The sequence below is a fragment of the Alosa pseudoharengus genome, unplaced genomic scaffold (assembly GCF_046254945.1).
Source record: "Alosa pseudoharengus isolate Yale_2024_CS ecotype anadromous, Long Island Sound unplaced genomic scaffold, YU_APseudo_1.1 YU_APseudo_1.1_scf_15, whole genome shotgun sequence".
Lineage (NCBI taxonomy): Eukaryota > Metazoa > Chordata > Actinopteri > Clupeiformes > Clupeidae > Alosa > Alosa pseudoharengus.
Window position 1 is genome coordinate 7,753,394 of NW_027468620.1, and position 27,118 is coordinate 7,780,511.

The window sequence follows — 27,118 nt, forward strand, 5'->3', positions numbered from 1 at the left end:
TTGCTTGTTTCAGTGTTTTTTTTTTACTCTTTCATGCTGCAAACACGGTCTCGATCAGGAGGTCTTACTTCTTGTGCTGTTTGCTGTTTGGTTTAGTCTCTCTAGTGGGCCTCCAGTTGCCACGCCTTGAAGCACCGCTGCTCAATAATAAAAAAGCATGATGTGCCTTTCAGGCTGCATTTGTGTTGCAACTCGCCGCCAGCTGGCCACATTTGTTTACTGGGCAGAGAACGAGTCAGTGGCCCCGACTCATCAGGGCTCCCTGCCAGTCAATTGTAACAGCAGCCCAAACCGCTGCTGAAACAGAGCGAATAAATAGTTTCCTTGGAAATGTTCTCTTTTGTGGCTGGACGTGGGAGTGTGCTCTGGCAAACACTTTTTTTAATGGGACCATCTGGCACCTTTCTCTCTATCTTTCGCTCTCTCTGTCCTTTCTCTCTCTCTGTGTTTCTTTTTCTCTCTCTGTGTCACACTCTCTCAGTCTCTATCTCTCTATCTCTCTCTCTCGGCCCTGTCTTCTCTTTCCCTATCTCTCTCTGTCTCTTTCTCTCTGTCTCACTCTCTCGGTCTCTATCTCTCTCTCTCTCTCATTCGGTCCTCTATCAGGAGGGTTGAGGAGAAAGCTGTGTCCACAGCCAGTTGTGTGCCGGAAACAATCAGCCCAATAAATCACACGCTGTTCATTCCTCACTGCTGAGACCTGTGTGTGGAGTGTCTCTCACTTTAGGTTGAGTTTGTCCCCTTCTGTGAGATGCAGTTGAAGTGAATTAAGCAGAGACCGGGAGAGTGCAAAAAGGAGAGAGAGAGTTACAGAGAGAAAGAGAGAAGTGACAATTGTGTAGCACTTCAAAGGTCTTTGCAGCTCAAGTGAGAGAAAGTGCATGTCAGTAAGGACAGTGATGATACTCAGAACACAGTCTCAAATGGAATCTATGAATATTATGAACCTTATAAATTCAAACAATAAATACACTGAAAATACATGCTTTACTATGTACATAACATTAGCAGTGCAATGAAAGGCAAACAGAATAAATAAATGTTTTTGTGTTGTTGTTTTTTGCAGGATATTGGAATAAACATATTATTATTTCAGTGTGGTCTTTCATCTATTTTTAGGCAAGTGTCTCAGTTACTATAAGTCACATACAGTATGCTGATGGATGCCAAGAAAACATTGCCATGCTTCACTAAGCTAAATTGTAGCCACTAAGTGAAAGCCAAACACACTGCTCACTCACACGGAGGCGAGGCTGTAAAGAGGCCTTGCATGGTTGCACTTCTTGCTCTTCTCTCCTACTCAGCTTGCAGCTGGAAGATAGCCCATACAGCTTGTTTATGTCTTCTGTAGCTAAAAAACAACAACAAATGTTTTTTTATGAAAATTGGTGCTCTGGTGCTCTACGCATGCTTTTAACTTGGCATGGCATTCCAATATTTCTTTTCTATCTCTACAACAGTTGAGATGTTAATAAGTCAGTGATGGGAACCATTTATATTCATCGATGCAACTGTTACTGTGGCAGGTTTCATTCACTGACATCATCATCATTAATCTTTGTAGCTGTGCAAGTAACAGGTACTGCATTTTCACTTTTTGGGCACTCATTTAAATCCGCAATGCGCACCACATACAGTTACTGTGCTGCGGAAACCATGAGCTGAGCGATGAGAACAAGCGGTTATACCAATAAGTAGTTTTATTTAACATCCAGAGAAACACGATAGAGGTCGACTTTAAATGACAGTTTGTCATCTATGGCTTTTAGAACTTTCATGGAAACGAAAGGAATTCATGAAGTGAAAGCTTCATCCTCTGTGTGCTGACCTACTGGTGCTTGCGTGTAGGGAGGTTTGTGTCAGTAATGCATTGCATTGTTATAACAAATTGCATTATTTGAGTTGAGACAGCCATTTCCACATTGAGACACTGACCACATGCATTATGTGGTCAGTGTCTACTCTGACATTACTATGCAAATACTAAGTTTCGGCCCTCGGCTTTGCAGTCAAGAAGACTTTTGCGGTCAGCTTCTTTCTGTCTGATTTGGGGGGAAATATATAGTTGTTCTAGCCCCTTAGAGACCAAACTGTCCCTCCCAGATATGGTTAGTCTACGAGAGGCAACATTATTCCAGTTGGAGTCCCAGAGTGCAAGGAGAGGACACCGAACCACTCCTCTGATAACTGAGGCGTGCACGGCACAGTGGCTGCACACGGGGCGCTCTCGCGCTCGCCCGGCTGCCAAAACTTTCCAGCCGCATGGAGCATGGAGATGGCCCCACAGGCTGCACCCCCACCCACCCTCCCTCTCCACTGCCCCTGAAGACCGGATCCTGTCGCGTGCATGTAAAAATAGACCTGGCTGATTTGCCACAGATAGGGGTGACGTTTAGAACAATTGACTCCAGTGGGAAGATAATCTAGCAGCTTCTCTCTCTCTTTCTCTCTCTCCCTCTCTCTCTCTCTCCATTTTGTTCCGCTGTCATCCTCCTCTCTCTTCTTTCTTCCCCCACTTCTAACAGTGTAGCATAGAGTGTTCCCCTATTGCTTAACTGTGAGTGGTGCTGGACCAGGGTTTAACTCAACAGAGCTTGAACCCGCTTCTGATAGAGGGCCAGAGGTTGATGTGGGATTGGGTGAAGGCTTCCCTCGTTGTGCCCTTGAACAAGGCGCTTAACCCCAAATTGATCCAGGGACAATGGCCTTTGTAATGTAATTGACATATTTAAGTTGCTTCAGATAGATGTGTCTGCTAAATTAATAAAATTTAAATATATGTTAAGGTTAGGGTTACAGTGGCAAATTGATTTTTTTTATTTTTCTTTTTTGACTGCTAGACTTCAATTGAATTTCCTTGTGTTGTAAAAATGTATCAAGCAAGAAGTAATGGCCTTCCATGCAATCTGTCTTCAGTTAAAGGGCCAATCTCATTTCTCTGTCTCTTTTTCCAGGTCATGTTTGGCATAAATGACTCACTGTCATAAGGTTATAATATCAACACTATCCTGAATAGTCAGCACAGTTCATCAGTGTTTGAGCATAATGTCAGTTAATATCGGTGTGAGCGCTTTCACTCAGTTGTGAAATGCTGACAACAAGTCAAGTCAAGTCATGTTTATTTATAAAGCACTTTAAACACAACACCAGTTGACCAAAGTGCTGTACAATAAGAAAAAGTTGATAGACAGATAATGAATGATCAATACACATCAATACACTGACAGATAAGAAGGTGCAAGCCCATTTAGAGACTTACACAACAGGGCACAGTTCTTATGTCACATGCACTGCTTTTTTCTTACAGAAATTGAGAAGTTTGAAGGGGATGAACTACGGAAAGATGGTGAAGTTAAGAAGTACCTGGATGTCATCAGCAACAAAAACATTAAACTTTCTGAAAGAGTGCTCATCCCAGTTCAGCAGTACCCAAAGGTAAGATATTGCAGTGAGTTCTCACACTTGAATAAGCATAATAGACCTTAACACCGACAATAGCCACATTATCGTATAGCTATGTATTCACTCTGACACTATTCAACAAAATTTGTTCTTGAAATGGATCTCCGTTTTGATGGACTATCACAAAACTAACTTCTTCACTGTAACAGCATCATAATCATGGGCCAAGATAAACCATCAAAAAAGCAGATACAATATTTTCCTTCACTTCCAATACCATCTTTGCGGTCATTTTGCTGATATGCAAACAGATTGTTTTGACAGGGTTATTTTGCCCCAAGTGATATCAAAAGCAGTTTTGAGCCTGACAGCAGCTATGATAGAGTCCGTCTCCTGATTGAAACAGATGGACCACGTTTAAATTTGCCATTCTCTATGGTTTTAGAAAAGGCAACAGTGCTCTTTGAGACATTTAGAAACAGCCAGCCTTTTTTTCCATTCGCTTCCACAGCTCCAATGTTGTGTGACATTTCATTATTGGCTTTTTTGGACAAATATTCTCAGTTGTGTACAAGAACATTTCTTCCTCACCATCCAAGGCATGCAACACCATCGTAAACATACATCAAAATACTTGCAAAAGAAACAGCAGAATATTATTAAATCCCCAATCCCACATATTTTTGTATTCCATTTATGTAGCCCATTACAGCCAGTGTTCCTCATGTGCCTGGAGAATTTGCCTGTTCCTATTCATGGTTGTCTTGAGAGGGGCAGTTCAATTCATCTCCTGCACCTGCTATCAGCAAAATATTCATGGCAAAGGAGAACGTACTGGCTTTAAAATGACTGGAGGAAACACTCCTGCGTTGGATGGTGCCAACAGATGGGGTTTGTCATCAGAATATTCATATCCTGACCAAAATGGACTCAGAACTCCGCTGGGTCGGCTTACAGTGGGATTGTGATCTCAGGATGGTATAATTGGAGCTGCGAGACTTAGACAGGTGGCCAGGGGAAGCTGGTGAGGTCAGGCGAAGAGATGGGGGGGGGGGGGGTCGCTGTGGTTCCTGATCCTCCGTGCATGGCGTGGCTGCCGCTACACTGAGCTGAGGCCTTCGTTTTGGTGGCGTAGAGCAAATCCAGATGCTGACAGCTGTGGCCCACTCTACTACGCTTCCTTCTTCCTCTCCATTCTCCTCCTTGTGCTCCTTTTGTTTGTCTTCATTTTCTGGCTGGTTTGAAAGATTAAAGACTCGTTCTGGATGTGAGAGGGGAAGCGCTACAGACAGCATGCAAACATTGTCAGTGTTTTCAGGCACTATAAAACATTTACACAGAGTACAATTACACAAGCAGCTCGTAGTAGATCAAGCAGAAGCTCACTGTGTTGTGGTTAACTGAACAATCTAAGTCAGATACATCCCGACTATTTTTTTTTTCTGATCGGGAGTTGCATGCCTTCACAATTCCTAAAATGCCCATTGAGCGGTTTAGGTGTAATAATAGCTGTTAGCAAACAACATTAACACACTAAACAGCTGCTCTACTGTTGTAGAAGAGCCCTGAAGACTCTCAGTAGGGTTCTTAGAGAGATACCCCCTTGTGACTGTTTAATGCAGTAAATGTAAAGAAACCGTATAATTGTAGTGTTTGTGCAGGAAGGCACATACCTTTGTCTTCTTCGGTCTCTTCCAATAAAGTCGGGTGAAGTTGTTGAACTCATTCCTTTCTCCTATTTACATGGAGAACAATACATGAAGTCTATTTCCAAAAAACGATCATTGAGCGTTTAAATGTTTATGTAACAACATGAAAACGATTCTTACAGAGATAGATCTGTGCCGGTATAACGTGTTCGCATGTATTTCATAAACGACTAGTCTGGACTTTACCGGAAGCGACCAAAGAAGACAGAACCCACCACCCCCCCCCCCCCCCCCATCCTTCCAATAGCAGTACTCAAAGATCTGACAACAGGGCCCAGGTTGACAAGTGCCAGAATTCTCATTTAATTCCCTGTGTAAACTTTCACCTCTTCTCAATGTAAATACATGGTAATGAATGTTTTTTTCCACCAATCTCAACAATGGCACCAGGACTTTTGTGTTGTAGGGTCTGCCCATGCTATCATGTAGGGCACATGTCTTCCTGAATTATGGTACATTCTGCATTACTCTTGCATAGGGAACTGGGGGCTGTATCAGTCATCTCAGTGAATGTTCAAAATATGCCTTTGCTGTTGCTCTCCTCCGACACTGGGTTTGAATATCTTTACTGTATCAGGTTCTGTGTTTGTTTGCAACAAATACATTCCTGCAGCCTGTTTACAAAGACACCAAGAGGCAAAGCAGAAAATTCACAAAAAAGAGAGAATATGAGAGAGAGAGAGAGAGAGAGAGAGAGAGAAAGAGATAATAGAATACCCCTTTTCACTTGGGACCACTGTCTGCCTTATCCTACTAACAGCAATATAGTACATCACGGTTTGCATTTAATTATTTTGCTGGGGCAGCTCTGTGAGTAAATCTTGTCACATGGAAAGCCAAGCAGGCAAATCTCTCAGCAAGATTCTGTCTGCTGTGACTTGGGGAGATCCTCAGTTAAACAAAGATTCTTTGATGTTCTCATTAAAGCTGGCTGGTATTAATTTATGCAATTAAGCTCAAAGTAATGCAGACTGCTCCCTATCTTCATCCTTGAACTGCTATAACTGCAAAGCCTATAGTAAACTGTGGTCTGCTCTCTGCTGACAAGAAAAGATGCAAGTAGTATCTAAATGCTGTAGAAATTTCAAAGCCACTTGTTTCAGTGATTGATGTATTGTTTTGGCATTATATAGTCTTATGCAATGTGTTCTGTTTTCTGGGAATTTTCTGGTTTGACATTATGTCCATTAATGGTGAGGACAAGAATCTTTTCCCTCATTATTCCTATCCACAAATTGCCTTGCCATTTAAAAAAAAAAAAAAAAAATATTCAAAAATATTTATAATAGCTGGACACTTTTCGGCTTTGTGGAGTATCAGTCCTACTTTCAGGCTGAAGTAATCACACCACCAACATGTTGATTTACAGTATTATTGAGTTCTGGGGAAAGGGGATCAATGGTTCTGCTTAGTTATTTGTTTGAACGGCTTGTGATGTGAACTGGGATTGTGTATGGAACGTCCGTATGAAGAGGATAGTTTATTGACTCAGGTGCTCAGAGAATCTTGTGGAAAAATAGAAGTCCAGTGGTTTAACTTGTGGGGGAGCTCGCATTGTTGCCAGTCAAAATCCTCACTCTCTCTACAGATGGATTTGTTGGTGAAGCAGCTTAACTGCACATAGTAGATAGAGTACTGGACTCATTCCAGGGTGTTAGTGTGTACTTTGAGTTTGGATGCCTGGTATGTCTTTGATTGCCTGATTTCATAAGGTTACAGCTAATTCCTTGAGCATTGTAAGGACATCCGGTCGATGGATTTGCACTGGAGCAACTGCTCCAGATTCATAGCAGCACAGAGAGCAGGACAAGGCTGTGCCCAGTTGTAGTCTCTTAAACGGCACCACATTTAAAAATAAACATCTTTTTAATTGGTGCACTGTTGTGGGCCTAATAGGTCTATGTTATTAAGAATTACCACAGGGATTATTTTTGTCCAGCCACTAGACCAGAGCCAATGTAGCTGTCAGGTGCATATTGATTTTGCTCTTGGCCCATTATAAACAGGGCAAAGTCGCAGTAGGAGAGCTATTCATTTCTGTCGACCTGCAACTGGAAGCCATTGGAGTCGTATTTTGAGAGTTTTGTTGCTAATTTCCTCACTCCAGTTTTGAACTAGGAGTCACTGAACATCAAAATCCCACACAAATAACCGTAGTCATTTAACCAAAATTGAAATGGAAGTCAATCCACCCCCTCAGTGAATATTTTTTTTTTTCGATTAAGTGTTTCCACTCAGGATTCCCTATTTGAATGTTCCAAATGTGCACTAAAATGTATAGAAACCCAGTTAGTGACATTACATTACATTACATTACATTTCATTACATTAAATTTGGCTGACGCATTTTTAGCCAAAGCGACTAACAACATGGTAAACAGTTAAGTAAACAGCAATTCTCAACAATTTTAGGACAATTTAAAAAACGGTAGAGTATAGTAAGAATAAGTGCATCAGTGAGTGCTGTTTTTAACAGTTACGTGTCAGTTCAAGACGGCTGGTAAGTGCTAGGATCAGCAAGACTTGTTGTAAGTGGTGCTATGAGAGGAGATGTTCTCTAAAGAGCTGGGTCTTCAGGAGTTTATGTATAGACACTCTTTGGAAAGAACAAAGATCACTCATTGGCTTCATAATGACCGATAAACAATTCATTAAGCTTAACAGAACACCCTCATTTATCAATCAAACATAGAAACCAGCGAAGATCATTTTATGATGGGGCTCACATATGATTAATGACACTTTCGTATCACACCCATCCCTGTGTAAGAATGAATGAATGTGGTGGCTGTAAACAATTGCAATTTAAAGATCATGCCTCATTATACATTATATTCTCATTATACATTATATAGAATATTCTTGTTATAGAGAATATAGAAATTTTCCTAGCCTAGAAATCTAGACGCGCCCCTAGCGACAGCAAATTACATTTGCTGCCAGGGCTAGTCTAGCAACTCTCCGTTGGCTTGTGAGCTCCAGAAATCGAAACTCAATCAGGCCAATGAAATCGTGTATAAAGTCGTTAGGTGGGCTTAACATAATGATTGATGGCAGAGTTGCAACGGTTTGGCTTGAATTCCCTGCTACTTGAAAACAAATAAGATGGATGTTGCTGTTGGCGAACAATGTGACACGAGTTAAGCTTTTATTAAGTTGGCAAACGTTTGAACTAGCCAACTAGCTCCGCTGGTGCGAGACGCATGGGACTCATAGCGCTGCCGCTATCCTATTGCGTGCAGAGGGAATTTGAAAGACAACTGATTATCCTGCCTCTCGGACTGAGCACTGCGAATGGTGAGTGCCCAGACCCTACATTTTAATGTGGGTCTGGCTCGTCAGGCTAGTATTCTCCTCTAGAATGTACTACATATGTGCATAATATGCCCAAGAAGAGACCACTTTGACATCACAAGGCCAGTTGAACCAGTTTTGACAGCCAGGAAAGTGCAATTAATGTTAAGTGCCATTAAAATATGGGGCTTTAAGTATAACATTACATTATTTTTCCTACAGAATGGATCATGTGCTACAAATGCATTTCAAAACCATGTAACATTGTAATGCCTTTTGTCCGTGAAAAATAGACTGGGTGAACCCAGCCTGATCTGCTGGCGATTTCCTTTTCGCCCTGCAGCTCAGGTATTTAAGGCAGTAAATGCTCCCGTTAAGAACCAAACTAAATTTTGTTCATGGCTACTGACAAATGTACGGTTAATTTATGTTATTTTGTAGTATTAAAAATCGTCTTTGCTTTAAAATTTTTGAATGAAAGGGGTGGAAATTGGTGCAGTTTCCAGCAAGTTTCCTGCCTGGAGTTTTTGCATCGCTCTGCGAACATCGTGCAGAGTCATTTGAACTATGCCCACTGATCACGGAAATACGGTTACACTTTACTTGACAGTGTCGACATAAGAGTGACATGACAATACATAGCAGACTCCCCAGACCAATGTTCAATCTGAAAAGATTGAGCTTAGTCTGGTAATAGCGAGACTACGTAAAAAATATAATGCTTTAGTATTATGCAAGCAATAGCCTACTGGAGACAGGTTGGACTGTATATCCTTTTGTGCTCAAGGAATAAAAACAGATGATTCAAGCTGTCCACTAAATGAAACTGTTTCATTTTACTTTAATTTTCACAGTTTACTGTATACTCATCTGTTAAACCACGCAAGTACAGTATGTCCAAATGATAGTGTAGACATCCTAAGCCATCATCAATTGTGTCAACACAAGAGGCTACCTTATGAAAAGTAAGCAATAGATGTACAGGAAAAATCTTTGGTCCAACAGATTGTTCCATAATAGGTTCCGTGAATATAACAATCTAACTTTATTCTTCGCCATATTTACGATGTTGCACCATAACTCCATGCTTAAAAACTTTTGTACACAGCTTGAGGCTTAGCATGAGATTTGCCGCAACCTCTGCTTACGTCCACATTGATAAATGGCAAGGTTTGCGTAGGTCCTCACACTCGTCGTACGCCTGTTTTATGTGATACTCGTCTCATAATTGAAGGCTGCTATATTTTCCCACATGTTCAGTTATTAAATATGATTTTTACTTCTATTTTTGTTCCATATAGCCTGTTCATATGGTTGTCTGACCATGGATGGTAATCAATGTATTCCTGTTCAAATACACAAGCTGTTCAGCATCTCTCCAATACCCACACAAACAAACAGAATGGTCCTGCTCAAACTGGCCACCAGATAACACAAGCTGAAGTCCAGCTGGAGTCTTTTACATGAGATGAAAGCGCTCCAAGAAATGGATGGAAGAGCCACCATGGCTATCGGGGTAACATCAAAGATGTGGTTGTCATGGCAACCCCCTGTGTAACTTGGGAGATTTCAGAGGGGGGGGGGGGGTTGGCTCTATCAATCACACAGAGGTTTTACACATCTCAGTGTTTTAGCAAAATTATTTCATGAGTCCTGGTGGTCCCTCTTCCTCAGAGATAAAGCTCCTTTGATCATCAGCATCAGCAGTGAAAAAAAAGGGCGAGACGAGGACCATATCAAATTGAATGTAGAAACCTCAGTCTGTTTTTTTCCCTTTTTCTTCCTGCATTGGATTCCTGCATTTTTTGAAATCAGGGGCATGCTGTATACAGCGATTCAGAGAAAATATAGCCAGTGGTCCCAGTAGTATGGCTCTGTTAATCAATCACTACTTCCACCCTTCTCGTCAGGGAATAGCAGAGAGATCACAGCTTTCTTGCCTCCCTCATTCACTTGTTGTGTCAGTCACACATTGGCTTTATTTACACAGGGGGTAGTATGATTGATTGGCATCAAATTCCCTTGTCAGACACCTGTGCACGAAATGAACGCTTCTGGGTGAGATTTGAACTGGTTACAGATTCTAGCATGGAGAGAGAGCGTTCCATATGCAAACTAGTCTGCCTCCCATTGCCCCTCCCAATAGAGGAGGAGAGGAAAATATGCTTTTCTCAAGCTGTGCTAACCCACACATAAGACTGAGCATTAAACTGATGTGCAGGTGTCTTTAAATAATCATGTCATGTAACCATGAAAGGGCAACACCTGGAGTTATTCCAGGCAGTACAATAACTTGCTCAATCCACCCAAGCACAACACAACCTGTAAACCTCTGAACAAAGGACCACCATGTGCAATAATCATGAATAATGAATCATGCCTACACAATGTAAAATAGTCTGGCACGACTGTAATCTTCCAGATGAAAGGAAATTAGGGATCCGTTTGAGCATTGGAATGGGAAGTGGACTGAGCTTTTCAAGACGGATTCCTCTGGCTAGAGATAAGACATCCTTATACAGTGTAGGAGTTCAGATACAATTATTTTGATTTGCTACATTTATACCCGAGGTCCACAAATGAATTGTCCAGTTTGTGATAAGTTCTTAAGGATCACTAGCTCAAGCCATGAAATTAACGATGCATTCATTTTCTTCCATTCCAAAAGCAATCGTTCCTTTTACCTTTCGCGTGTCATTGCCATCCTTCATCTTTTAAAGCCCCCCACCCCTACAGACCAGCCTGTGGATGTGTGTCTTCATTACCGGCCTCCTACCTCTGTTTTATGCCTCCCCTCTGGCAGGTGCACTGGGCTGGGTTGGGCTGCGGGACAGCCTACCCAGATGTGAGGTCGTCTTAATGCTGAGAGAGACGCAGCCATCTGCATAAAGATGCTCTGAGCCAACAGCCCCTGGTACACGCCATTACACAGGGACCTCATGCAGGCTTGAGCTGGGTGGCATAATGAATGTGTTAATCTCTCTCTCTCTCTCTCTCTCTCTCTCTCTCTCTCTCTCACTCTCTCTCTCTCGCTCACTCTCTCTCTCTCGCTCACTCTCTCGATCTCGCTCTCTCTCTTCGAGGGATTAGATATACCCTGTGGTACGGGAACATGGTTTAATTTATCATAATGTCATAAAGCATCGACAAAACATTAATGATTTGCTCCCTTGGAAATATGTGATTGGGCAGGGAAAACATTCAGATAAATTAGACTCAAAATTGAAAAGCAAAACAGGCTCATTTAGGTGTAATGGAAATGTCACTTTAGATGTTTCAGTAGAGTTTTTATTTTAATTTTAATAATTCATATTACAGCTATTAATGTAAAAATCATCAGTTAATTTTACTTAAGAAAGAAATGAATTACATGTTAATTTAGACAAATAAAAAAATATATAAATCTGTCATACAGTACTACTGTATACTCTTCACAATTTACAAAGTCTCAGAAAATACGTTCCCCTTGTCGACATATCTCTGAAACCACGAGGCGGAGTGAACTCTTATGCTCTTGACAAAGTCTTATTTATCAGCTTCCTACCGCCATGAACTTTACATGAAGGTTTAGGCAATCCCAATGGACAAAATAATCCTATTGTTTCCTTGGCAAGTAAATCCTCAGTCCCCAAAGAGCACCAACCTTGTTAAAGGTGTTGCTTACTGATAAGATTCCAAACAGAATCCTATTGCATACCGATGGAAAAAAGGGAGAGTTGTAAGTGTTAAGCAGTTGTACAACACTATCTTTCCAGATACCTGCCTCCCTATTTGTGTGTTAACGTCTTATATTTTCAACGAGGTTATTTATGTCTCTCCAAACAAAGTGGAGATAATGGGCTTTTCTCATGCTGTGTGCAAGATTAACTAAATAAAGCTTAGTGAAGCTAACTGTTCAGCTGAAGCGGTTTGAGAAACGTCACAGGGATATGAACCCCACAGTACCCATTCAGAAGTAGGAAAGCTGATCGTCTGTCCATGACAAATAAACTCCAAATTTTCCAGCCCAATCATTGGAAAACACTCAGCTGTGTAGAGCTACGGTGCAGTGGCTTTGGGTGGCAAGGTTATGTCCCAGCCAGGCTTCCATACAATTGAAAACTGAAATGTACTACAATGTTGTGTTAATATGAAAAGGATTGCTTTGACTGATCACATTACAGTGGCCCTTTTTTGCCTCCATAGACTCAGCCCTGAATGAATACAGTGCGCAGGTGGAGCAAGCCATTAAATACAGTATGTCAGTCTTCAGCAGGGGCTGGGTTAGGGTGTGTGTGTGTGGGGGGGGGGGGAGTGATTATATTTGCGTAATAACTCCGCTAACCTGCTTGCTTTGCAGCCCCAGGTAGTCTTAATGTCCTGTTTGTTTACCCAACATCTGTGCAATCCCACCCCCTCCCGAGCCCTGGCTTAATGTGGCTTTATTAATGCAGGGGATTCATCATAAGCTCACGCTCCCGCTTGGCACCCTTCATTCTGCTCCGCCAGCGCTAGCTGCTGCTTGCACTCCGTCAGACAGGGACACATGCATGCGTTTACATGTCCGTGGGTTTCCACACTACTGGGGGTACGCCCCACACACACAAGACTGTTTGACCGCTGAGAAAATAAATTGCCGGTTTGTTTGTTGAAGACACGTGACAGTGGCCATTCACAGGTTGTGAAGGCAATTTGATTTTGAGATCCACATTCATGAGGATGTGCAATTCATAAATTGCTATCTTTATCCCTCTCAGTGTGTCTTTTCTGCTTGAGATTTAGATAATGCATTATGGATATCTCCGATGCAAGTGAAAGCCCCTCATACATTTTGACATATGTCTTGAAGCAATTTTCTAGACAACTATTGGAAAGGATTACTAAACAAATGCAAATGTTATAGTAGCCTCTTCACTCTTTTCAGAGTTTTCAGACATATGTGTAAGACCGGAGGTTCTGCGGATGTTAAACGGTTGGGCCGTATATCTGAATAACATAAACGGTCATATGGAGGTCCGAACATAGACGGCTGTACTGCTCCCCTCCTAGTATTTCCTCCAGACATTATGTAAATGAGCTGTGTCTGAACGAAGTGAAGTGTTGAGGAACATATTGTTGATGTGTATGGTCCCCCCAGAATGCATCACCTGGAGCTGTCCCATGAAGAAGGGCTAGTTAGGGGCTGTTCTAAGCATCTCTTGCTCATCCTCTGTACCTGAGCCAACCCAAGTCTCTCTGAACACAAATGCTTCTGTCCTCTGACACTCTTGAGCAAGGCTGCCTCTCTTGGCCATTAGATGGGGAAAAGACCATTGCCACCACACATAATCCCCATATCAGGCTGGAGCTGGGTGTAGGTACCCAGCACAGCTCAGTGAACTGGCAGCGGTAGCCTAGCCTGGCACTCCATAGATGTCATCTCAGACCTCAGTTCAGAACTAATGCGGAAAAGCACTGGGTTTTGGTGGAGGTTTTATGTCCACCATTTTTTACTTAAGGCAAAATCCCCTAGAAGAACTCTGCAGGTGAGACATTTAGTGAGACTAATAATGTTATTCTGGGTGAGTTGCTGGAAAGGTTAACTGCGGCTTTGGCACGTCGAACACTTAAACCCATCAGATCATTTCACATTTATTAGTGACTGGTGTTTGTGATGGTTGGGGTAACATTCATGCCCTTTTCCAAATGCCATTCTCTCAGAAACGGAACTGAACACTAAATTAAGCTGCAATACTTGCCTGTCATTTGAAACTCCAGTTAATTTCAGCAATGCAATTTATTCACACCCTTAATCGAAATACAAAATAAGTTGGTTTAACTTAATTCCAGCAATTAACAACCAAGTTGAATGAGATTAGTGTCAGTCTGTCACAGAACGTGTTCTTATTCAGCTGATGGGAGTATGGTCCTCTGTGGATGTTTTTCTTTGTCACATTTGAAACCACGACAAACTGCTTTAAACTGCGCCTAAACTGCACATGCAGTGAACACTCCTGATTCTCATGATAAAGTATTGAAGCTGCACACAGGCTCCTCTTTCATCAAGCCTGCCTCACCTCGGCCCCAGCCCCATACGTCTCCGTATTTACTGAGCGGCAAGATGAATTGTAATGCGCTAAGGAAGCGCTTCAAATTGAGAGCATTCATGTATTACACTCAAAAGAGGTCACATTCGGGTGTAATGCTCTCGATTGTGTTGAACAGTGCTACAGCGTGCAGGAGCACAAATGGAGGGGTATCATTTGTATCTATGCCCCTGGGAGAGAGAGACAGCAGGTGAGGGACACCAGAGGCAGCCTGAGCAGCCAGCCTCTGTCGTGCACCTCTTTGTACCTGAAGTGCCGCATTAAAATGTAGATTGCGGGTATAGGCAATTTGAAAGGAGTGCCGTTCAATCAAAAAATGTGCTGAATGCTGAGCTCTTGTGACAGGAACATCATTTGTCTGTGACAGGTAGATCATTTAGAGGAGATTCTTTGATGTGGCTTTCTGGGGAAGACAAAATATCAGGTGAGCTATTTGTGGGTCAGAAGGGAATAGGACTCAGCCATGCGGTTTCTTTTGTCCTGGATATTCGCTCCAAAAGTACAACTCTGCAATTTAGTGACTATAATGAGGCAAAACAAGTTATTTCCAATTCCAGGCATAACACATATTATGTTTTATTTATTCTATAGTTACATGAAAACATTATGTTCCATTTATTCTAAAGTTACACGATCTATTTTATGTTATGTCAGGAAATGTTTTCATACAGTCATCACATAATGGCATGCATAATAGTAAACAATAAATATATTACATGTACATGCATGAATAGATGCTTTGCAATCCAGTGCTTGTCTTTAATAGTCTTAGTACAGATGTTGGGCATTATTATATTGTCAGATTGTGTGGAGATTACAAGATTTACATGCATTGGGGTCTGTCGACGAAGCCCATCTGTCAGAAGTACGTGGATATTAGAGACCCAGAAATGACCTGAATCAAATTAACCACGTCAATGAGCAAATGGTTTCTAATGGATTCCTACATGAGTGTGTCTGCCACAGTGCCTGAGCGGGGCTCAAATGGAGTGTTTAGTGGCCAGAGTGGCCCCACAGACGTCGAAATGTCCACGGTGAAATGCATTGACGGACAAATCAATGTGATTGGGATTGCCGGCCAGCTCACAGGGGAGTTAAGTCACTCAAATGGTCAGTTGTGCATGAAAAAGTAATTTGTTCGACCAGTTGCAGGTTCTCCAGGTAATCCACAGCCCAAGTGGAGACCTCACTGGATTAAATCACTAGTCCCCCTACCTATCCATTCATCTTACACTGATTGTGAGTTCTGTGCTCCACATTCTCTTTAATGTTCGTATTTTGCCGAATATACTAATTAGAACAAAGATAAAACATGTTACATGACAAGATGTCAGCATCATGACAAGATGTCATGTAACAGCTCACCACTAAGTATATAGGCCTACACTGAAAAGAAATATTGGCACACTCAACATAAATCAGTCTTATTACACATGAACTTGATACGTTCACATAACCTGACAGCTTGTCCTAACATCATGCGAGCGTCTCACTGTCGCGTAGAATTGAACGTTCTCTGTCCACACTGAATCTGTTGAATATGCCATTCTATTGTGTCATAATTTTAAATCAAAATAGCAAAGCAACGTGAGCGAGCGACAGAAAAAAAATAGAAATGGAGTGTCCAACAAAAGATATGATCAAAACGTTGCGCTGCATCACACTGCACAGCGCTGTGTTGTGTTGATTCCAGGTAGGACATTCCATTTGCAAACAGATGAATCAAACTGATTTTGTCGCTAATGCGTGCAGTGCATGCAGTTAGGACACAATGTAACTCAATCCAAGCAGCAAGATGATGTGACTGAGTTATGTATTATAGGGTGCTAATCTTTTTTTTTTTACATATGACATGTAAATATACAGGTTGTTCACCTGAACAATCCACCTTAAGCCTGTGACTTTGTGCTGAACGGATCTTTCCCAGTGCGTTTGACGCAAACACATCCATGCTAGATGCAAGTCTGAGGTGTGTCCACCACTGTAGGGGTTGGCTTGCATCATTTCAACGCTCATTTAACACTGTGGAACTGTGGCCCCTAATAAAGGCTGAATTGGCCACCGCAGAGGTGCCGAGAGGCTCCAGGCATTCATTAGCTTAATGAAAATGGGCCTCTCCTGCCGCCGCCCGGTGAGCATTCGCTCTGCCGCCGAGGCCATCTGCTCAAGGGCTCGCCGCCAGCTGCAGGATATTCCTGTCAAATGGAGCCGGCAGGAGGAAGGCAAACACCGCTGGGCTCAGAAACCTGAGGCAGCACCTCCGTAGGAAAAGGGGAAAGAGAAAGGGAGAAGAGAGAGAGAGAGAAAGAAAGAGAGAGAGAGAAAGAGAGAGAGAGATGATCAGGCTGATCGTGGCTGGTTCAGTGCGACATCTGGCCTTTTAAATGTGGTTTGTTGTGCTGCTTTTAATTTAGTTTACTTTTCAATGAGGAACATCTTTTGATGCACCCTGAGGCAGGCGTAACACATGGCATCATTGGAGCCATGTATCAGGGGCATGCTATCACAACTTATTGATTTTTGGAGGCTGAGCACCACATTTTAACACGTTACCATTTGCAGGACTGTGCTTACTGTCCAGTTCTGCTTAAAGAGATTGAAAGAAATTGTAAACATGGAGAAGTCTGTGATATGATTGAATAGGTTTTTCTAGCTAGGCAAAATGTCCAGTCATCACAAGGTGGAACAAATCAGGAAGCCTGGTTATAGCTTTGCTTTGTTTATCTCATATCCCTGCAGTGACATTTGTCTATTGTGGGTGTTGAGAAAACTGTGAAAGCAATCACTGAAGGTTTTCTTTCAGGGGGTTAAAGATGATGAGCAACTAAGATGAGCATTGACTCTCTTAACAGTGCACTCACTAAGACAGATGAGGCACAAAGCAATAGTGAGGCTCACAACACACAAGACCTGATAAATAAGATGTCAAGCCACCTCTAATCTTAACAGCCACGCATCCACAACGAGCCTGCAAATGTCAATGGAAGCCCTTGGGCAAGCAGTTGATTGCTCATCATCTGGACAGTATTACTTGGGCTCCCACAGGAGGCAGAGTCATTATTCTACACTTCATCCAGACGCTGACCTCTGGATGGTTCCCAAGAACTTGTCTGGCTTCGGAAACGCCGCTGTATCATAAGAGAGAAGGGAGGGGATGACATTCCCGACTGATTTCAACACCCGCTCGGAATTACAACAGTATATATAGATGAGCGATTCCAGGTTGTGCCATTTCAGGCAGACAGTGAAAACTGTTTCAAGGCAGAGAAACTGAGGGAAGAAGGGACAGAAAGGGTCATGGAAGGGAGGCGTAAGAACTGAGCTTAATATCGCACTGCTGTGGAGAAAATGATAGGGTTGATATTTGCTGGTCATTGACCCTGTATCTCATTCGCAAACCCGTTTTTTTGTTTGTTTTTTTACTTTACCAAGACATGAAGCTGTTTTTTGTTGTTGTTGTTATTTGAAAGTAAATAATAATGAATGGTCAGGGGGTGAGCAGGCTGGCAAACTAACCACATTACTTTTTCTCTTTTCTCCTTCAGTTTAATTTTGTTGGGAAGCTACTGGGGCCCAGAGGCAATTCCATGAAGCGATTACAAGAAGAAACAGGAGCAAAGATGTCTATTCTGGGCAAGGGCTCGATGCGGGACAAAGGCAAGGTAAGATGGCATCCCTTTAATCTCTCAATATCTCCTCAGTGGTTTGATTGCACAAGTTAAAAATGTGAAATTCCCTCTAAACAATTGTCAAGAGGATTATCACAGTGTCTTTCTTAATGTTGCGTTCACTCTTAATCCCACTATTAGTTACCGCAGTAACGTAGCAGTCAGACAGTGAGAAGGGGAAGCAAAACTATTTTTACATGTTTAGTCTAACACCTTAATTAACATAAAAACATGTACAGTCAAGTTGTGCATTGTTGCTTCAAAAGATCTGAATGCTTCAACACATAACGCTGGATCCATATTTATGTTGAGATAACATCAGTTGAAATACATGTTGCCATTCTAATAAGGCCAGCAAGGCAAGCACATCTAGGATCAATTCACATTAGAGAGAGACTGATCAGGTCACGACCTGACATTCACTACAAGAATAGTGAATTGATTTACTCCTTGATTACCTTCATCCGCATCGTTTTGGTGCGTGTCAATCTTCTTCACACTGTGGAATTTTTGGATCACTTGGAAGGATGTGGTGCAAGGCAAGGGGTGTCATAGGAAAAAAGTGTGTGGGCCCAAGGCTGCCTTGAGAGATGTTCTGGATACATTCAGTGTTGATTATCTTGGATGACATTTCAGAGTGAAGCAGTATGAATGTATATATATTATGTTATCACACCATGAGTATTATGCAACATGTTCCCCTGGATGGACCACAGTTGAGAATGAGAATCGGGCAAACATTTTCCAGAGAAAACACACACACACACATACACACACACACACACACACACACACACACACACACACACACACACACACACACACACACACACACACACACACACAGGCAAGGCTTATTACTCAGTCAACCTATTCATCCTCTTGACTGGTGGTCCCTAAGTAGCAAATGCAGGAAGTGTCTAAAAACTAAATCAACAATGGGCTAAGACAAAAGAACAAGGCCCCACGGAAACTGTGGTCATTAAAAACAGCTGTGATCTAACACAACTATTGGTAGCTCATGCTGTTGTATAGACTCCAGTTGGCTTATCTGGGGGGAGTATAGGCTACTTCTGTGAACATGGCTTGGCAAAATGTACAGTAGACAGGGGTTGTCTGAAACGGAAAAAAAAATGTTTTGCATTCTAAGACAGCATTGCATGGCAGCAAGGCATGAAGGAATATCTGAATCAAATATCTGTTTAAAATTCTGCCCTCTATACCTTCATTTTGCTGAATTTTGAAGGCAGTATACATGTATCCTTCATGCTATCTTCAACCATAAATTCTTTATAACATCTCTGCTTCAACTTTCACTGGTTAAGTCAGATGTCAGTATCCTGGCAGCGGTGTTTTGTGTTGCTATCTTGCTAGGTCCTCTGAAACAAAGTTCATAGCTGCTACCTTGATGCCTGCTACGGCAAGTGACTCTTTAGACAGTTGAAGGCAGTGAGGCAGCTGGCAGCTACCTTCCATTTCGGACAGACCCTAAGTCAGCTGTTGGGAGCTGGCAACAGCGTTCTGTGTTGTTATTTTGCTAGGCCACCCAAAACAAAAATTCATAGCTGGTACCTTAATGCCTGGCACTGCTACGGCAAGTGACTCATTAGACAGTTGCAGGCAGCGAGGCAGCTGGCAGCTGCATTGGGGTCGCTCAAATATACTCTTTATTCTTCTGTTGTGTGTTCATCAGTGGGAGTCAGTGTGACTGAAATCAAACATTTTGGTGCTGGTCAGTCCATGAGTGCTGTGCTGATGAACAAATTTTCATCATGCATGTGCACCATGCTCAAACCATGGGCGTGGACCGTGTGCAAAGGCGACTTTTAGTAGACAGATGATGGTCGGTCAGCAGTGGAAATCAGTGAGGAGTCTTATGCTTTTGTCCTATATGCTTTTTGATAGCATTGTGAAAATACGCCCTTATTTTAGCCATGTTTTCTTCCGAGTAGATTTGTTTTTAAGAATGTAAAAGCCAACTTAACCTCTATTGGTGTATTATTAGCACAAGAGGCCCTCATCCACAGAGCAAATACAGTCTATTCACCTCCCATTGCAGGGAAATAGTTTATAACAACCAAGCTACACTTGAGAACCATCAACTCCAAGATCTCTGTCTTTGAAAGAGTAATTTTGTGAGACAGCAAGAGAATATCTCAGACAGCATGGGATTTCCTATTGAACACAATCACAGTGGGGTGGCAGTGGGAAGGGAAAGGGAGTTTAGGAACTAGGTGAAGAACATTTCTATGCACAGCTTGCCTTCCACAGGGGGAGCTTCATGAAAGTGACAGAGTATGTTTGTTTGTGTTTGTGTGTCCTCACTTTTAGATATCTTTCTTAGTTTTTGCTGTGTCAGACATATTGCTTGTCTGACAAAATACTAGAATATACTAGTGTCCTTGAATTAATTGTACTTGGTGAACAGGTATAGGGATGGCTTGTATTATGTAGTAGTATGTATTCATATTCCGTCAACTGAGAATTAACAAGGTGTATCTGTGTTTTTGCACTAGATAATATACAATACAATTATTTGGTGAAAAATAATATATATGTATATATTTCAAATATATAAAATAGGATAGATTTCATAGAATGGTGGTTATTTTATCATGGATTTTCTATTGCATTTTTCTTCAAAATGACCGTGTTAATTCTCAGTGGACAGTGGGTATGTTGATGTGGTTAGGTTAGGCAGCGGGGGATACAGCAGTAACATTTGTTTGTTGAGGGCTGGTTCTGTTGGATTTTGGGGGCAGCCGTGGCCTACTGGTTAGCGCTTCGGACTTGAAACCGGAGGGATGCCGGTTCGAACCCCGACCAGTAGGAACCCTAACCCCTCACAAAATTACTGTTAATTCTCAGTGGACAGTGTGTATGTTGATGTGGTTACGTTAGGCAGCGGGGGATACAGCAGTAACATTTCCCCGAACGCCGCTGTTGTAGCAGGCAGCTCACTGTGCTGGGTGCTTCACCTCACTGTGTGTTTCACTAATTCACGGATTGGGATAAATGCAGAGACCAAATTTCCTTCGCGGGATCAAAAGAGTATATATACTTATACTTACTTACTTCAGTAATGAACTCTGCCAGGCTGCCAGGCATTTTGTTTGTTATGCCAAAAGGCCTCAACAGTCACTTTCCACTGATTTCCATTTGGGGCCTCTCTCTATCTGAGAACTGGGTTCCCACTTGAAACCTAGTAGTAAACTTTTGATTGTGTTGTGTGTGGTTTGCTTTTTTCCCCAAAAAATAAGATGCATTTTCATAAGCAAGGGCATTGCATTTTCCTTCACTGGAATGCCATTATGCTAAAATGAGTTGAACATATAAAATTATTTTCATTTAGACTTGTCATTTTTGGAGTTGCTATACCTGCCAAAAATCTCACATACTAATGGAACTTGGCAGAATATACCGAAACCAAGGGCTCTTTAATAGGTATTTGCATGAATAATTTGCATCCTTTCTCAGCCAACAAAATGCTTGCCACAGGCTGTTGGTGACAGAGTTGACTTGTCACTTGTTAGCTCTCTCTCTCAAGCATCTTCACTTGGATTGCGTGTTGAAGGCCCATTGTGCTGCTGCATTGATTATATAGGCGTTGATTATGGAAGTGGAGTATAATCTGACACTATTGAATTGGACTGGAAAACCTTAACATTTGCTTGTTTACTGCGACTCGCTTGACTGTGCCAGTTCATTGTGAATTGTAAATGTGCATATATTTGCATGCGCAATAAGCTCTGGGGTTTCGGGAGACGAGAAACAGCCGAATCTCACAGAGTTTGGCTCCTATTACATTTCTCAGCCTGAGCGGCGTGTGTCTGTAGTGGTGAGCATTGGATGTTGACAGGTGCAGTTGGGATTGGTGAGCGAGTGTCATGTTTCATTGAGGGCCTGGTTCAGATACAGTACGTGACACCTAAGTGACCTTTAAAAAAAAAAGCTGTCCCAAGGAAAGAATCACGAGAAACCAAGGCACAGCACACTTGTGTCAGAGAGGCTGCCTGTCCTGAAAAAATATGTGTCATGAGTGATTATGGTCCCCATGTTTCTCTCTAAGCACTGCATACATCATCTATACTATCTGTACATTTTTGCCAGCAGCTACTGTAGGACTGTTAGCCTGCAGTGTTGAGGTTCATTTCTTCCACCAGTGACAGCTGTGGGTTTAGAGCCCATTTTTAGTCAGTCAAGGCACACCTGAGTCATAATATACCATGACAGGACAGTTCCTTAGTCTGTTCCTTGTGTAATATTTCCGAATAAACAGAGAGGATAGGGAGATCTGGTAGAATTGAAGTAATGCACTCCAAAGTTCTCTGCAGTTTGCTGTAAATTAACATAGGTTTTCCATAGAGAGGATCTGTGAACACTGTAGATTTTCTGTATAGAGGATCCAGCTAACTTCTGATGAAAGTGCACCATATTCAATATGGCAAGTGTTACTCTTAGAGAAATAGTGAAATAGTTGCAGTATGATGATCAGTATGAAATATTGGTACAAATAGCAACTTCATGGCAGTTCATCATCAGTTGTGAGCCGTAGACCTTGGCTGAAATAGAAGGTTTGAGAAACACTGGTGTTCCATTTGTATATATTATTTCTGCGGTCCCTTTTGTAAGAGCATCTGTGGTTTTGTACAAGTGAAAACGGGCTCGGCGGGAGAATGACTTGTTTCTAGGCATTCCTCACAATCATTCTTTTGAAGCTCATGTGTCAACAACTGTTCTTGAGACATGTTCATAGTCTCCTCTGCACTTGAACTGAACTGCTTCAACTCTGTGTTAGAAGTCATTTGGAAAGTCAGTCTGTGGATGTGTATAGACAATAGTCAACAAAGAGAGTTATGCTATCAGATTGGCATCAAGCAGAATTCAAAGCTTTCATGTAAGGTGCAGATAAAAGTGTTACACAGGTAAAAGTCTGTCCTAGTTTTGGATAACACAGCTTCAACCTTTCAGGTTTCTTTTTGTGTAGGTTTTTATCACCGCAGGAATATGTTGCGAGGTTTGTTTATATGTCAGACGTGATAATATTGTAAGACTTGATTGTACACAATAACATATGTTTTTCTGGAGCACATAAATTATTCAGATACACATATTTTGTTTAATCTGAAGTCATAGTTGTGGACACAACCATATGGTATCCGTGAAATACAGTGCTAGGTTCAGTGATGCCTGCACCTGTTACCTGTCACACTTACACTTTCCCAGATGTGAAGAGGTGGGAGGGCTATATGCAGAGGTGGATGAAGTACACAATTCCTTTACTTAGGTGAATGTATAGATACATCAAATATGTATAGATGTGTCAAATATTACTCCAATACAAGTGAAAGTTGCTAAGTCAGACTTTTACTTAAGTTGAAGTACAGAAGTAAATGCTTAAGTATTTAAAAGTACAAGTATTTATTTAATTTTAATTAATTGTGATGTAATGTTTATTTGTTCATTAATAAGGTATGCATCCTATGGTTGGTCATAGGACTTGAACAGACCTTTAGTTCCTTACATTCAACAAAAACATTTGACCTATTTTCATAACTGTAACTGTTCAAATAGATGCAATAATATAATTTAAATCATTAATTCTCTGTTCACAAACCTAAAACATTTTCACCACCGAATTCAAAACCAGATAACTCAATTATGAGTAGCTTATTTATCGTTTAACAATGTCGGCTAAAGAGCTAGCTATGTGGTGAATGTCAGGTGATTGTCTGATTTCATTCTAACTTCACAATGATCATAGAGGACAGCCTGGTTAACACTAGGCCACGTCTCAAATCTCAATTGCTAACCCCTGGCTGTATGTGAAATATGTGTCTATTATGCATTATAAGTGCATTTATAACCGATTATTACATATTTATAATGCCCTTTTGCACTTTACTAACACAGTGACTAATGCAATAATAATTGTGTATGTCCATAAAATTGTTATGATAAACATTCAGTTGCATAGCCTAAGATAGTACTGGTGAACCATGTTACATTGCAGAACACAAGGTCTACAATTAATGTCATGTCTTGATTGATTTTTTTTAAAAGTGTGTGGTATTGCTTCTAAATGCAAGGGGGGAGATAATGAGATGTTACAAATGAAGTGTTTCATACTTTAGGCCAGTACCAGAAAGGAGTGCGATAATAGATAGCAGATAATGTTAGCAGGAGGATAGCATCAGAGAATTTGAGTCTGGTATCACATCATTTGGATTTGATTATGGGGCACGTTTTAGCCTAGCCTGGAAGCCAGCCTAAATTGACCCCGCCCAACAAAATTTGAGGATGTGAAATGCCTTAATTGCTGTTTTCAGTTCATCTTTTAAAATGATTGAGCTGTCAATATCTTGTATGATAGACGAGATAGCGGAATCTAAACATCTCCTTCTCCAACGGCAGCCATCAAGTCAAGAGCGATCAGGCGACGTGGATGACTACTTCACTGTTGCTCATCTGTCCATCATCACATAAAGCCCGCCCAAACGAGTTGTTTGGCCCGAACACATCTTAACCGGACATATAGATTTCTCAGTGGAGAGACTACAGACGAATATCTCGCCCTCAAATTTTGTGGGTAAATTTGACCATCTGCACTCAAAACATATTGACAAGATGACTGGAGAGTCAGATAAAATAAAGAGGCAAACACATAGGTTCCCCACTGTCTTCAGTTTCTGCTTGTTATGAGCTGAAGCAAACCTCACTCTTGGTGGACAAAAGTAGTCAAGTCAAGTCACATTTATTTATATAGCACACTTAAGTGCAATACAATTGACCCAAGGTGCTAGACGTGCTAGACAACTCACACTCTCAATGTGCTATATGTGTGAAAATGCAGTTTAATATCTATATTCACATACATTCACATTTGATTACAGGGTAGACTTCACTTGAAAGGTTTCATAATGTTTGTTATGAAGTCTGCATCACAGGAAGTGGCCGTTGTATAGAGAGCTCTGACTTGAAGTCCAAGTGCATCTCTACTTCATGTCAAAGACATGTCTCTCAAAGCTGAGTATATTTTCCAGCATTCAAGGCCCTAAAAACAACTCTGACCTATCCTCTACAGTCAGTCTATTAACTAAAGTGAGCCTTTGGTCAGTGTAGTATAGGTTTAGAGAGTCAGGAACAGGTCCCTTTGAGAGACATTAAGCTGTAGTTGTCTGTGCACCGGTGTGTGAAACGAGAGATGAAGAACTGATGGGCCGTAACAGAGTTATTGGCCCTAATAACATACTTGATTGGATTTGTCCATTGTAATGCATTACGTTTAGCAATGTTGCAGTTCCCATAAACTCAGTTTGTGCATGCAATTGCTATTGTATGGATTATATCACTTTTCAAAGTTACATCCTTACTTCTATATCTGTGTCCTACCTGGAACAGATAGCCAGGTTTTGAATATACTCTAACTGTGGGTACATTTTGTTGACTGCTGGTGCCTGTGTTTTGCAGTGAACGTATAATTTAATTGAATGTAGATCTACCAAAAATGTGGAGTGGTTCTTTCACTGAACTGGTTTTGTTGTTCATTGAACTTGATGCAGATGTTGAAGTATGCACTTTGTTTGTCAGTGTCCCAGTAACACCTGAAGCCATTACACATTTACAATATATCCCAGTCTCTAGTGCTTTCCATCTTCCTCATTATTCATCAGGCCTTTCAGAAATGAGCACAGATGTTCGAGTCAGAAAAACATACACACCACTTTGCATCTGAGTGATGAGACGTTAAAGGGGTGATATACGACCTCAGATAACAATGCAGCTATCGTTAATGTTGTCTACTGTATGTGTGTGTAAGCAACCTACTCTTTTTTACCTGCAACCAAATCTACCCTTGGGTACAAATAAAGTCACCTTACCTTACCTTAGCTTCTTTTGGAAGATATGTACACATAAACCATCCATTTCTGGTTTGATATTTTACCATTCTGTATTTCAAATGACCTCTCAGGTAATACGTTATTTGAGAAAGACAAAGCACACAGAAATAGTTGGATTTAAGGACATAAATACGTCCTTAAGTAATGGCTTAGAGTCTGAAGTGAACACACAAAATACAAGCCCATCCATCTATAATAATCCATAATTATCCATAATAAACTGTCTATGTCAAATTCCAAAATATCCAAATAATATGCTGACATGATTCAAAATGCAGATCCCAATTGATTAACAGACCTACCATCATTGTCCATGAAAGTTTAATGTGCTGATTTCTTGATGATTTACCATTATGGAACATTTATGAGAAATTATTATTATTATGAGAAAAATTTGAGTTTTGAGGAGTATTATTATGTAAGTGTGATTGTATTGAAAAATGACAGTACATTTAAATAAACTGTCTACATAGAGATAAGGTCTGGGATGCTCTGGGATGTTCTTAATGGCAGTGGGGGCTGATGTTATAGTCTGTCCTGGGTATCTGTCATAGTGACAGATGTGTCCTCAGAAGTCTGCTTCTAGTGTCTGTTTACTCAGGAGGAGAGAGAGAGCGAGAGCGAGAGAGAGATGGATAGAGACATGACATTTGTGGAGAGTCTTGATCCTCTCATCACAGTGGATCATGTTGACAGTAAAACTCTAATCAATAAAAAAAAGAACTAAGGCTAAGTAGGCCAGCAAATCCACATGTCCTCCCAGGAAATAGAGGCGGTGAGCACCACGGTCTCACTCGGCCCTGCAGGCCAGCGACTCCACATGTCCTCACAGGAAGTAGAGGCGGTGAGCACCACGGTCTCACTCTACCCAACACGGGAAGCCCAGTGGTGGTGGGTGTCCCCACACATGTCGATACTCCTGAAGTCGCTGTGATTTGTCAAGCGATGAGGGGCATGTTGTCCTGGCCATCATGAGGGAAAGGAAGCTAGGTATTGTCTGGAAAATGAGTATGCAGATATTCCTGGTGGAATAAAAAAGTTCAAAGGAGGCAGGAGACAGTTCCATGGCATTGTTTGGT

General features: G+C 41.5%; 1 protein-coding gene across 2 annotated transcripts in view; it reads left to right on the top strand.

Annotated features, from left to right (window-relative positions):
- Nucleotides 1–27,118, top strand: part of khdrbs2 (KH domain containing, RNA binding, signal transduction associated 2) — a 62,487-nt gene that overhangs the window by 10,285 nt on the left and 25,084 nt on the right. For both annotated transcript variants that reach the window (XM_076286526.1, XM_076286527.1), the window contains exons 2-3: nucleotides 3,308–3,435; nucleotides 18,016–18,132. In XM_076286526.1, coding sequence (XP_076142641.1) covers nucleotides 3,308–3,435; nucleotides 18,016–18,132 — 245 coding nt within the window. The remainder of the gene's footprint in view (nucleotides 1–3,307; nucleotides 3,436–18,015; nucleotides 18,133–27,118) is intronic.